We start from the raw sequence: 14,378 nt of genomic DNA on the forward strand, positions 1-14,378 counted from the left end.
AACAGCAATTTGTGTATAAATACAAAATAGAAATAGAAAATCACAATGGCCTGCTTCATATTAATTCTTAGTGTTTTTTGTAAGACAGAAACATGTCTCAAGCAGAAAAAAAGAATAACGTAATTCATTCTTTTGCTTCATTCTCATTTTTAATTTTTTCATTAATTTCCCATGCACATATGTTCATTGTCTGCTCTGGTAACAGATTCATCCTCTGACTTTTAGAATTGAGTATCTTACTCCATATAAACAATACTGTATTAACTTCAGAAAAGAGCACAATGATGCATTGCTCATCATGAAATGTAGGTTGGTTGCAGTTGTCTGGAGCAACTGCACATGCAGCAGTGCTCCGGACGTGAGTCACGTGACTGACTAGCATAACATAGCAGAGCGTTACCGTTACATTTGATGCCCTTTGTTAATTCATTAGTAACATCGGCATTACTGACATCAATCCACAGCATGGAGTGACCAGAGCATGAGCTACCATCATCTAGGGTCATGCAGCGGAAACATCACCCTCGCAGCTCTGCAACAAAAGAGCTAATGGTTTAATTATATTTGATTAATTAAACTTTATCGCATCCCTAATGTCAGTTCAAACAGACTGTCACATTAGAACCTGTAATAATGACAAAAGTCTGGCTGTTTTTTTCTCACAGTTTCAAAGCTGGAAAAAGTAGGGTTACCTACAAATGCCCCACTTTTCCACCCTTTGACAAAGACAACATTGTCACCATATGTGAAGAGAAGCGTATAACGGGGGTCCAGCCCACTAAGATAAACACAGGTGATTGTAAAGAGTGTGTGCTATTGTCTGTCTGTGTGAGACCAGAGGAAGGTTGATACCGACCCTAGTTTGAACTGGTAATAGGAAGCAAAGTTGTCTTCGACCTGATAAGACCACAGTTAAAATACTGTTTGTGAGGATATTGCATGTTCCTGTGCAAAGGCCATGGGACTTGGTGTTCGTTTTTTAAAAATGCACCATTGTTGGCTTGTTCTTTTACGTTTTCAAACATTTCACGTGCAGGAATCTCAGCCAGAAGGTCAACCGAATCACTTGCGCTGCCCCTATTGATAAATCTGTATTGTGTGGTTTATTATGCATTTCTGAATTTTTGTTTTGTCTTGCCTTTCACTGTCTCATGCAGCCTGCTAACCTGTGTGTGGTTTCTTTCCCGATCGTTAGAGGATGGTAGTAGCACTGATAAGGTTGAGTTCTTTGTACTTATGCAGCTGGGTAAACGTACAGGTAGGGTAAATTAGTCATTAGTTAAATCAGTAACTAATGTTTCCTAAATTGACTACTACCTGTTTAAGGCCAGATTAATTCTGTAATTAAATCATTGTTTACTGTTGCCCAACAGAGTATTTTGCATAACATTATTGAAGCTTCTGTTCACATTTATCATAACATTAATCATATTATGAACCCATTTCAACATTTGAACAGTATCTTGTTACTTTACCCCTCTAGGAAATTCCTGTTTCTATATAAAATGCTACCCTACTAGCCTTTTAGAACCCAAGAGTGAAGTGAAGGTTAATAGATTAGCCATGATTTTTAGTTTCTGCATGCTTTTGCTTAGTCACATCACGGGACTGTTAAATTCTGTTTTAGAGTAATAAAAGGGGAGTTTTTTTATAGAGAACTAACTCACCAAAATCCACAGCTTATTATGCTAAATGTGTTCGGACTATATAAAAAATGATTATTTTCTACTGAGAATATGACTAAAGTGGCTTAGTAAATGAAAAACAAGGAACATTTCAGATCACATTCAGTGTCCGAGTAGATAGTTGTCATGGCCCTGGACTGATAGGAGTGGATAGTGATTATATTTAAATGTCCTCTAATTGATTCGAAGAAGCTCCTTGGCAAAGACCAGATGGATCTCTGGGTTTATTACCCAATAAAGCATGTCGTTATTAATAAAGGAGGAAATGCACTTATGCGAAATAGACCTCAATTAGATTGCAGGAAAGACCATTAAAATAGTCTTGCTGTAGAGTAATCCAGCATACTCTCATTCTTGCTTTATCATTTTCGTTTCACGTCCTTCCTACAGTGAGTAAGTTTCTCTGGTTTAGCTAATACCACATGCTCATTTTCATCATTACTCTGTGAACATGCCAGAAACAGACTTCCGGCTAGATATAACACTGAGTGTCTAAAATCAGCGAAAAGTTCAAGCTAATTTCGCTTCACTTGAAGTCTAACATAAATATAAAAGACACCTAAAATAGCTTCTGTGATGTGCTCCGATGATGGATGGGCTTCGTCTCAAAGGTTCATTATACTGCCCATTCCTGCAGTGGTGAGAAATGTTTCTCCATATTCGAGTATGCTTACTCGCACATTTGCACGGATATGAGAGCGCTATAAACAGCGATTCCCATGACCCGGCCATGCCACTGACAACAGACCGCTTCACATCCAGCCTGTTCTTGCTGAAGGTTTTTCCTTCACGTTTGTAATGGAATATGTGACCCTGCCTGTGAAAACACAGCTAAAGTCATTTTTTGGTGATTTACCATTTTTCTGCATAAAATCATCCGTCATAAGGTAAAGAACATTCTGTGAAAAATGGAACCTTGATATCTTTAATATCGTCAAAGATTGAATTAATGGTTGAAATCAAACTTTGATGCTTGTTATCTCATAATTAGATTTTGAGACTTCACAGACAGGGTCACATAGGCTATATCGAATTCAACATTGGTAGCTACAAATTAAAAAAGGCCGCCCGAAATTAGAAAAAATTAATTTTATTCACAGAGTGTAACTGATAAACTTAAACAATAATTTACATGCATTTTAAAAGCGATTTCGTTATAAATACATTGTATAAAAATAAACAGATCACATATGGTTCTGGGTGTAGATGAAGCAACGCCAGATTTTTTTTCCCATCCCACTTGAGTTCAGAAACTAACGCAGTGGTTATCGAATAGGAACATCTTGATGATGCGAATTATTACTGATAGGCCTACTAATCTATTTTGCTTGATGTAATGCATTTTTACCACATGCGCTGCAGCCATAACATCAGGCTTCACCTTCATCAGTAGTCAATGTTTGTAAGAATACAAACAGCTCATGTGGGCGTCCATCTCAGCATTTCCATAATGACTGCAAGATGATAACACATGCAAATCACATACTTCGCTTATATAAGTGTCTTTTTGGAAACGAAGTCTCATGGTTGTGGACTGATATCACTGGCATTGGTTCGTTCATCATCGGAGGAACAATCAGATGAATTCAGCATGTAGTTATCTCCTTCGTCGTCACTGTCCCTAAAGCCCCGTGTTCTGCTATTTTTCACTGAATCTGCCTTCTGGTAGTCCTTCTCCAGTCCGTCCATTTTGTCCTGGTTTCCTTTACCTTTTTGCTTCTCGGCCTCCTGAGCGGCTTGTTCTTTAGCCTTTTTACTGCGCTTCCATTTCATGCGTCTGTTCTGAAACCAGATTTTCACCTGGAAATATGAACATAACGTGTGTCTCATTCATTTATAAATAAGCCCGAGTAATCGAATATTGCTTGATCTACTGATTTTAATATTTAAATTGAAAATATTTTATTAGTAGGCTATTATTGTTATGTAGGCTATTAAAGTAGGCTATAGAGTTTCAACAAATGAATGTAGACATTTTTAAATGTTAAAAAGCCGGTGGTTTACCTGTGTCTCTGTTAGCATTAATGATGTGGCCACTTCAAACCGTTTTGGTCTCGATAGATATTTATTCAGCTTGAACTGGTGCTCAAGTTCAAGGAGCTGCTGGCTTGTGAACGCGGTTCTTGGTCTTCTGCACTTCCCGAGTAAGTTTGACTGCGCCTGGCCTGCAGAACAAAAAACTGAATGTTAACAATATAAAAATAAAGGTTCCAAAACGAATAAAAATTCTAGTGAGAACCAAAATGCGTTTTTACATTTTGACAACTTAAGAGAACCTTTCAAGTTCTACAAAGATTTTTTTATTCTCCATTTCTACAAATATTCTCCATTTTCTCCAAAACTATACTGATGCTTAAATAACCCAGGCTAATTTAATCATTATTTATCAAGCATTTTCTAAATCTCCAAAGCACCATCACAAAAGCAGAAAACTTTAGTGTTATTTGATGAATTTAGCCTACAGAAAAAAAATTTTTTTGAAAGTGGCATGAACAGCAGAATTGTTGATCATGTTTTTCCATTATTCTTATTTTAATAGCCTATAATAGCCTAGTATTGCGTTACAACATACGCACAATGTAACACACTGTGTAAATGGCACGGCAAGAAATAATTTAAAAAAAACCCTCAAAAGCAATTCCCAATCACACCTAGCCTCAATGTGCCACGGAATTGTCAGTACATCTGCTAACATTTCCACCCTATCTGATTTGTTTGGGAGAGGTTTGAGAAAATCTGCAGACGAGCAGCGGAACAGAGAGTCAGTGTCTGCAGTGTACACAGTTGGCAGGCTGTGGTTTTCACACTCGTCCGCCACTTTCCCTCTGTCCATTATCTGTCCATTTTAGCCCCTCTTTGAAAGACAGAGCTCGTTCAGTTTCGTTCAAAGAACAGCTTTACTGACCCTGCACGCGCTTGTTATAGGCTTTCTGGCTGCTGTGATCCGTTGCTCTCAACACATTTGATTTAATTTTTTTTATTAATAAAACTACAGTAGGGGGGCCTCCACGTTGAAAATAAACAGCGTTATTCTGCAATATAAGTCTCAAAAGTGATCAAATATAATTAAAGAATGCAGAATAAAACTAGGCTAATCAGTTGATTATAATAACAGAGCAGCATAGCCACAAAAATGACAATAATAATAATAAGCCTAATAACAATGTTCTTTATTTAGCCACGTGCATTTCAAATGTAACTCACCATTGAAATCTGCCATTTTAGGCAGCATCATTCCCGCAGTGGAGACCCTCAGCCAGTGATCGAGCTGGAAGGAGCTGGCGGTGAGTTTGAGGGGGTCACTGGGATGATGATGATGGTGCGAGCCGTGCGGATATGAGTAGGACAGAGCCGGGTGCTGGCCCAGCGCTGCTGCTGCTGAATAAGTGTACATTGGATGGCCGTAGAGAGCCTGAGGGGGGATCCCGGAGCTGGTCTGAGGGTGTAGTCCGAGCATGCCTGAATGAGGAGAGTTCAAGAAACCCGGTTTGGGAATCAAGCCGCAAGACGATATCCTGGGGGGCGACGGAGTCTCGGTGCGAAGAGCTTCGGAGTTCGTGCTCAACTCCGACGCCTGGACGCTTTCGGAGGAGGATGATACTGAAGAGGTGGGCAGGGAGGTGACCAGCGCCAGCGGCGAGGTCTGCACTTTTGGTGGATCGACGGCCAGAAGCGCGTCGATGCGAAAGTTTTTGGATTTCTCCATCTTGCCCACCTCACAAACAGATTAACGCGTCGTTCGCAACTTTAAAAGGCTGTCACGAGTGTCACCGTTCCTCTCCTTAAAGTTATGATCTTAGCCAAGGTGTGCAAGCCAGAAGTCCACTTGTCAACAGCTGCTGGAGAGGGTGTGGATTGGCCACCCGCGTCATCCTTGTGGATATCCGATTGGACAGTGATTTCAGTGTTCACTGAGCTCTTAGAAGTCCTATAGTCCTCGAAAAATAAAGAGTTGTATCGTTCGTGGAAGTTAAGGGTGTGTGAAAAACAGAAAAAAAAGTAAAAATAATAATAATAAAAAAAATGTTACAGTGTAGTTAACATACAACGCACACTCCAGATAGATGTCCGTATTTGAAGAAAAGCATAGCCTAATTGTTTTATAGATATTCTGCATTGAATGAAGAAAAGTGTAGTAAAAAGCAATGATTGATTTGCATCGTCCTCTAGAACAGATTGAAACATTTTCATCGATAATAAGAATCATATCATTTTGTGAGTGTTTTCGACATGTCGAGGCAAAAAATATAGAACTAAGATGAACAAAGATGACTAACTGATTGGCTAAAATTGTATCCTGTTCACTCGGATGTAAAAAATTTTGCCAAACCTTATCCATGTAAAGATAACGGCTATTCGTTTGAGAGAGAGAAAGGCAACCATCCGCCAAAAACTGCACTGGCAATAAAAACTATAGGCTTATGGACATTTTTCTGTTTGATGATTAGGCCTATATTAATTAATAATGCACGCATTTGATATTAAAAAATACATTTTGAATTTTGTAAGAGGACAAATTTGAGAAAAGACTGTTCTCTTAATTGCCTCATTTTACTGCAGTGAATATTTATGAACAACCTATTTTTTTTTTAGCAAAAAAATGTAAGCAGTAAAATAATGATGAAACATAAAACAATTAGCTTAATGAAAATACGTGAAATAGCCTATACAAAATTATCAAACGTGTTTTGAGCAACAAATAGGCCTAAATTCAATCAGTTGTAGCCTATATAGCCTAAACTTACGTGACACCTTGCCCCCCTCCACCGCCAAAAATGCACCGACCTGAAATGAAAAATATCCAGTGTACCCCTGCGTGAATTTATTTGACTTTATTGTGCAATTTCTTGATTTCTCTTATAATAAATTTCTTTAATTTACAAATATGATGATATCAGAATTTTACTCTGGAGGATAAAATTGAAACAAACAAAAACATAAATTTTTACAATCTGATTTTTGACTTAGCCTACTGAGATAGACCTAGTGACAACTTTTCCTTTGTGACAGCGCCAGTATTTATGACTAGTTTAACTATTAAGCGGGGGAAACTATTTTCAAAAATCTTGATTACGCTATTAACAACAAAATTGATCTGTGGGCTAGATGTTGACATACTTGAACAACTTTGTATCCGTAATTTTATTTTAACATTAGGCTATATTACCAAAAATAAATACAGGATATGTTACTAAAACACAAACAGGCGATTATGATCTCGCGCACTTCAAATCGAAATTAGCCCACTTGTTTCTTCAAGCAGCTGCACGCGCAGGGATGGGGATGTGGAAGATCTGGTCCTCTTATAAGCCTCTTTAAGCTAATGGAGGAAGAGGTCAGAGAGAGAATTATTGACACTCTGTTGCCCTTAACCTGTCTACCAATAAAGCGGATTAGTTTTCCTCAATTCATCAGCTAACCACCCTCCCGAGACCGGTCTCATGCGTTTATTTGCTCAGGGGAAATCAACAAGTCACGGGCCGAAAGAAGAAGAATAACAGGGTGCAGTAATGATATAGTGACCAATTCTGTAATAGAAAGCACCAAGCCTCACGTGTAATTGCTAACAACATATGTATAGTGCACGGTACTGTAAAGTGTCACCCAGACGGATTTTGACGATGTGCTAAAATACGAAAATGTTTTTATGTGATTTACAGCGCATCGATAAACCTGTGTTATGTTTAAATCTAGCCGGAATTCTTCTGTAGTTTGAAGTCTGCGACATTCTTCCCAATCAAATGCTCTTGTGTCTTTAAACGCTACGCTTTATCCGCTTCTCGGTTTTAATTTCATTAAGGGATTGCATGAATATTTCTATTAAAGCAGCAGTGAAATATGAAGCCGTGGACCTGCAGCGATCAGACAGATTTATGGCTCTTTTTCATCACATCAGGAGAGAGTAAAATTATTATTGCACCCTGAGATAGAAGGGCCTGAAACAGGGACTCTCCTCAAAGCTGTTCATTCGCTCGGTAATTACTTTCACAATTAAGTGGAACACATATCACAGTGACAAATCGAAATAGTTTATATATTAATTATCCATGGTAAATGTGTTCATTATGAAAAGCCAATTTAACGGGACCTCCACTGTCTCTTTTATTGCAATAAATATTTTCGATCGTATAATGGCACAAATGGGCAGTGTGTTGAAATGTATATTGCACTGCTTTTAAACACATTTGGGACTCATAATCTTTTTAACAATTTAATTTGTGGAGAACGCTTACTTACAATGAATGGTCATAGTATCAAAAGTCATTACAAGAAATCCGATTTCAGTTCTTAAAGCTTTAGGATTTCTTCCCCCAAGGACTCTGAACGTGATGATAATTTATTTTAAACGTACTGCATATTTTAACAATTCCTTCTTGGCTATAAGCGTTTTTCATCTGTTTGCTTTGGGAAGCCTGATTATCTCTTAAATGATTCACTGGACCAAACAAACCAGTGAACTAGCCTGAAAGCCAGGTGTCACTTAACCGAGCGCACTGGTAGACTACACTAATGTGATGAATACACACAATTCAGTCAGTGGTGTAATTTAAAATGTGCTTTAAACGAGATGACCCACAAGTCCCCTCTCTCCGTGACACGAGCCCGTGATTGACGATGTCACCAGATGTCAGGGCTAATTCAAATGAATTCATTTCATATACCTTTTATTATTATTATGCAAGTAAAGAATGTGACAATGTTTACATGTGCCAAATACAGAATCCCATGGACCAAACATATAACATGTAAGTAAAAAACATAGGCTAAGTAAAGAAAGTGACAATGTGCCAATACAATCACTTGGACAAACAAACATATATATATATATATACTGATAGCCAACATTACAAGTCCGTTCTGATTAGCTCCTGTATTTGCATTCATATGTCTATGAGCATGCATGTGTGTGTGTGTGTGTGTGTGTGTGTCATTGTGTCTAGGGGTGGAGGAGGAAGCATACAACTGAAATAGTATCTTAACAGATTAATAACAGATATAAGTAGTATAACTTATAGAAAAAAAAAGGAGGAGACAAATGTTATTAGCAATAATAATAATAACCATAATAACAATAATAATAATAATGATTTCATAAAGACTGGGAAAAGGTGGAGGACAATGAGGAGGGCAAGTAATAATAATAATATTAATAATAATAGTATTAAATTATAAATTAATAAATGTTTAATAATTGGGGGGGGTTGCCTCTGATCCCTCCGTGGCTACAACATACCATAACTTAAAACCCCAGCCCATGTCACGCTACAACGGGAGTGCAGGGAAAGATGCTGCTGGGCAACAGGGCCCAAAGCCCCCCCCCCCCCATCTCCCCAAACACCAGCCATCCCCGGCCACTACCTACATGCCACACTTATATATATATATATATATATATATATATATATATATATATATATATATATATATATATATTTATTTATTTATTTATTTAATTATGTTTTTAATGTGTAGATGTGTATATGTCTCGGCTAGTTTGTGATGCATTAAAAAAGTGAGACGTTTAGTGCAGCCCAGGCCAGAGACCTATTTCATATACCTGTCATGCACAAAGACCTCTCTGTTTATTGAAATGAGTGCCCCACGAAAGACTGAGGACCAACTAAATATTTTAAAAGCAACATTTCTTTTCTAACAAATGTATTAATTTATTCAACAATAACCCTTAACCTATGATTTAACATTTACAAGCAGACACGATTTAAAAACCTGCACCCCAACGTGAAAAAATATTATTAGGCTATTTATTTTCCCTGTAAGCCACAATGATTTGAATCTGCACATTTAACATGATTTAGAAACAATAATAAAGAAAGCTACAATATTGCCTTATATTCCTTTATTTTTTTTTTTTTTTTTTACTTGTCTTCATTTAGTCCTCTATTTGAATGCAGAAAGCTGTCAGCTGGTAATGCATGACTTTGTAACCTATCCAAACATTTTCAAATTTAAGGCAAATGTGACACATGATGGCTGTATTGTATTTCAGAAAAGCACATTTGGCCACCACATATAATTGGATGGTGTCAATTTTCCTTATTCCCATTTTCTTCCTCCTTTTCATTAATTTTTCAGAAAAAAGGGGAGTGGAGGTGCATTTGGCCCTAGCTTTTTCAATTTATCAACCAATATCCTAGTGCTAAACAGCTTTTAGTCAATGAAAACAGATGTCTGTTATTAATGTTTCTCAAGCTCAGCTTTTACATTTTACTCACTGACTGATGAGTGATCATAGATCAAAATGTAAGACTTGTTTGTGTATCTAAGGAGTTTTAAACTTTAAACAATGGCTGTAGCCTGACTGCAAATGTAAAGCACATAGCCCAGCACCTAATAGACTGGATGCGTAAGATTTAAAGATTAGGAAAGAATATAATTTTTGAATTGGTTTGTGAAATCTGACAAATGCTCTTTGGAGCAAGATGTGCTCAGATCAGTGTTTGTAACTAAATGATTTATAACCCATATTTTAATGGGGGTTTTTTTATGTTTGAGAAAAATGTAGGGCTGCATGATTCTGTAATAAATTGTTAAATACTTAACAACTGATCCTTAACAAATTTAAGCTAGGCCTATATGCAAAAAATAAAATTAAAAAATAAAATCAATTCTTAGAGATCTTTATTGACATGGTTAAGACCTTTAACATCCATGGAACTTTTCCATTTTGCAAAAGTGTCTTTAGGATGGAAAATGGTTCTTTTGAACCATGTATAGTTGTATGGATTCAAGAAATAGCTTACACTTTTTTACCTAAAAATACGGGAGGAGAGGTCTCTTGAACAGTTTAGCAATTAACCAGCCTCAGCAAAGAGTTATGGAGACATATAACTCATGGAGTTGACGTAAATGTGTGACCTTTTTGACATCTTTCAAAATTAGAGACCTTTTGAGATGATGAGACCCCCATTTTGTATTCTGAAGCAGCTCCAGAAGACTTGCTGTAGTGGCTCGTTATCCTCTTTTCAGGTCTAAAAGGCAGGATATGATCAATCAATAACTCATAAATCCCTCCATAACATATATGAGAAACAGAGTGGTTTCTAGTCTTGCTACTGCTGTCCAACGAGAATCAGACGCCAAGCCATGGGTGTGAGAGCTATTCTGTAATATTTAGGAAGATGCCTGTGTGATGTGCTGATGAGTAGGCAGACTTATTTGAAAGTCAATTGGCTTCAAAGTTAAAGGTATAGTTCTACCAAAATTGGAAATTTTCAAATTCTCACCCACATGTTGTTCCAAAGTCCAAACTTGTATGACTTTCTTTCTTAATTTTGAAGAATGTTGGTAACCAAACTATTTTGTTAATTGACTTGTATGGACAATATGACAAAATCAAAACAAAACACTGAGACATTTCTCAAATTATCTTTTTACGTTCCACAGAAGAAAAAAACAGAGATAGAAGATATAGAGATGTACAACTCATGTACATAACAATCTTACACCAACACAACACATAATTACATGAAAATTTAACTTCATTGTTTGTGCTTTTGTCAGACTTGTTTTATATTTACAGCACTGTTTGCTCCTATTTTGAACTGTGTTTCTGTATGTTCTATTTTGTCATGTTTTAAAAGCAAAACAACAACAAAACAAAACAAAACAAAACAAAACAACAACAACAAAGGTGAACTATCTCTTTTTAAAACTTTATGTAAAGTAGATGATTGTTTATTTTTTGTTTTGTTATGTGTTTGACATTTCGTAATAAGCTGCATTATTTTTGAATAAAAATTCTGTTTATTTTTATTTATTCTATAAATAAAAATAAAAATATATTTATTTATTAATATATATTTAGAATAATAAAAATAAAAAAACCTATTCATCCTAAAGGGACTTTTAAACTTTTTTGAAAATATAATTATAATAATTATTATTATTTACATTCTGATTTAGAGTATAAATCTTGAAATAAGTTTTTCAGAGCCATAGATTGTATAAAAAACAGAAGGCCCATTGGATAGATTCCTAATTATTTACATCATTTACAAACAAACCAGTAAAGAAAGGTGTATTATAAAAGGTGTTTTTAAAGAAGATCTAGAGAATATGATTTAGTTACGTTTTCCGGAGATTAGACCCCTTGCACTGCAGCTGGTTTCCTTTTATTGCTGGGATTCATCCAGGAAGTAATCGTGACAGTTTTCGTGTTATTGACCCCGTATTAAACCAATCGTTTGGAAGAAAATGATATGTTGTCCAATCACATTTCACCGTTCTACTGTGTAGGCGGGCTGTTCGCTGTGTTGTGTTTGTTTAGTAGAGCAAGAGCAACGATTTCGGTTTTGTTTTCTCTGATTTCCAGTCGCTGAACAGTATCGTTCGGCTGATCATTCAATAAAACCAGGTAAACAATTCGCATTTCATCTATTAATACGACTCATCCGTAGAAAAATCCGTAAAACATCACTGAAATCACTAGATGACTCTAGAAGCGACCAGAGCGACATATGACTGAAGTTTGTATCAAGCTGAACTATCATGTCAGAACAGAGTTCTACATTGATGGTCAAAATTACTGACTTAATTCTTGCTAAATGTTGACAGACCCCAATAACATATACGTTTACATGTAAATGACTGGGAAATTGGTAATTGTCGAGGCGAAACACAATTGACCTGCTGCTGAGTCATTAGCTAGCTAGTCAAAGAACCCTTAGCCAAAAGGCTAACAGAAGTTCAGTGGATCTGACTGAAGAAAAAACATCCGAGCTCTGTGTCTTCTACAGCGCGAGAGCTCCTTTAGACATAAAACATCAAAGAACACGTTCATAAATGATGATGAACTTCTGGTATTGTGATCTTTTTTCTTTTTTTGCTTGTTCTGTAGGTTAGCAAGCTAACTAGCCTTGCTGGAGACACAACTAATGTATTTGTCTCGTATGAAACACAACCCCTTTCTAGAACATGTCTCGCTCAGATGAGGCTGCATGGCAAGGAAGTTTGTATACACAGAGATATTTGTTTGAATCAAACGTCTATTTTCTGACTTAAAGTTGAAGTAATATTTCATCGGTAACGTAATGTTTTTGACATTTCGTGTTGATCACTCCTGCTGAAGTGCCAGGTTAGTTTCTGCTATAATGTCAGTTTCCATTCAGTCCCACTGTGACCTTCTGCACCTCTTCTAGTATGTATTTAAGCTTGTCGTGCACATATGTTCATCTTCTTGGCCAGTGTTTATTATTAGTACCAAACAATCTGTTATGAGAGAGAGCGGTTTTATTATGATTAACGTTAGTTCATTGGATTAACATCAGTCTCATGAGCTTTGTGTTTTCTCTGTCTTGTAGGCACAGACAGCACTTTGTTGCTCTGCACACAGGGTCCTTGCATTGATCGCTGCTCAATGGAAAAAGTGTAACCAACCATGTTCAGTTTTGAGGGAGATTTCAGGAGAACGCCTAAGGTGTCCCTTGGGGGTGCTAGCAGAAAAGTAAGTTTTCCATATGATATGATGATGGCTGAGTTATCAAAATGTCTAAATTCAGACTACTTTGTCCACACAAATGTGTCTAGTTCTGTGCATCACTACATTTGTCTACAATGATTATTACTTGGAAAATGATGATATGGCATGTTTGTGAGTGTTTGGTGTAAAGTATTTTCACATATGGACTACATGAATCTGGCAAAAATTGCTGTATCATTTTGATATTGGACCTATTTTGACATGTCTCCCATATGTGTTTTGTACAGGAGGAAAAAGCGTCACTTCTTCATCGAACACAAGAGGAAAGAAGAAAAAGGGAGGTGAGAATCATACATTATGGTGTTTTAAAGCGCTGTGTTTTATTGTAAAAATAGGACAGAAAAGTTCTAAATAATGTCTGAAACTTTGTTTTATGAACACTTACGTTTATTTGCTTCTTAATGATGAATCGCTTGTTGTATTCCTCATGTGTAAGTAGCTTGGATAGAAGCATCTGCTAAATAAATAAATGTAAAAGTGATGTTAGTTCTAAAAAAGCTTGGGTTGACTAGTTGATCTAATGCAGTGACATTCATACATTTTCAAGTGTGTCTTGAGAGTAAAAATACTTTTTGCTGCCATTGTACCCATGATGTGTACAGTATTTCTGCATAGTTGTATCTATTTTTATTTTAGAGCCCAAAATGAGAATATGAAACTTAAAGTTGCGAGCAAATAGGAGATGATGGTCTTGTCCTTCATATATGGTTTACTCATCTTTGTTTTTTCCACAGGATGAGAGGAAAAGACTAAAAAATGCAATCATCATTCAGTCATACATAAGGGGATACCAAGACAGGAAACAACAAGTGTGTGGCAGCGGTTTGAACTTTGCATGTTTTGAAGGGTTTCTTTAAACATAGAGCCTGTGTGTATTCTTGTAGTTGATAGACTATTTGTTAAATTCCTAATTATTCTGTCTTTTTCATTTAGTATGCCATTCAGAGGGGATGCTTTGACCGCTGTGTGTGTCAGTGCCTGTCAGGCTCTGGCCCTCAACTTACAGACAGTGCCATACTCAGCCAACTTGTTCGCCAGCTTCTCTTTTTTTACAGACTAAGTGAAGACAGACACAGAATGGTAAGGACTGCCTGTTTAAAAAGCTGTTTTTGCCCTATGAGACTCAGTGAAGCCTCGTTATTTGCCATTTTAATGTGGATTGAAGAAAAAGAAGTTGGACTGACTGGTGTCCA

The 14,378-nt window shown here is 36.7% G+C and overlaps 2 protein-coding genes across 5 annotated transcripts in view; one reads left to right on the plus strand and one right to left on the minus strand.

The window, feature by feature from the left end:
- Positions 1-2,824: 2,824 nt before the first annotated feature.
- mnx1 (motor neuron and pancreas homeobox 1) lies at positions 2,825-11,827 on the minus strand. 2 transcript variants are annotated; one of them, XM_058782108.1, is made up of 4 exons: positions 11,776-11,827; positions 4,890-5,613; positions 3,690-3,850; positions 2,825-3,485 (listed from the first exon to the last, which is right to left on the minus strand). In XM_058782108.1, exons 2-4 carry the CDS (start codon positions 5,389-5,391, stop codon positions 3,207-3,209), a joined length of 942 nt encoding a protein of 313 aa, XP_058638091.1. In that variant the 5' UTR covers positions 5,392-5,613; positions 11,776-11,827; the 3' UTR covers positions 2,825-3,206. The 2 variants fall into 2 exon arrangements, with proteins under 2 accessions (XP_058638091.1, XP_058638090.1); XM_058782107.1 differs by lacking the exon at positions 11,776-11,827 and adding an exon at positions 10,591-10,675.
- Positions 11,828-11,902: 75 nt separating this feature from the next.
- Positions 11,903-14,378, plus strand: part of ube3c (ubiquitin protein ligase E3C) — a 29,886-nt gene continuing 27,410 nt past the window's right edge. Inside the window, exons 1-5 of one of the 3 annotated variants that reach the window (XM_058782103.1) lie at positions 11,903-12,060; positions 13,007-13,149; positions 13,413-13,466; positions 13,920-13,994; positions 14,119-14,265. In XM_058782103.1, the coding sequence (XP_058638086.1) occupies positions 13,084-13,149; positions 13,413-13,466; positions 13,920-13,994; positions 14,119-14,265 (342 nt within the window). In that variant the 5' untranslated portion in view covers positions 11,903-12,060; positions 13,007-13,083. Of the gene's footprint in view, positions 12,061-12,146; positions 12,506-12,640; positions 12,781-13,006; positions 13,150-13,412; positions 13,467-13,919; positions 13,995-14,118; positions 14,266-14,378 lie in introns of those variants that run through there. The other 2 variants (XM_058782105.1, XM_058782106.1) reach the window with 2 other exon arrangements.

Source organism: Onychostoma macrolepis, chromosome 07 (genome assembly GCF_012432095.1).
Source record: "Onychostoma macrolepis isolate SWU-2019 chromosome 07, ASM1243209v1, whole genome shotgun sequence".
NCBI lineage: Eukaryota > Metazoa > Chordata > Actinopteri > Cypriniformes > Cyprinidae > Onychostoma > Onychostoma macrolepis.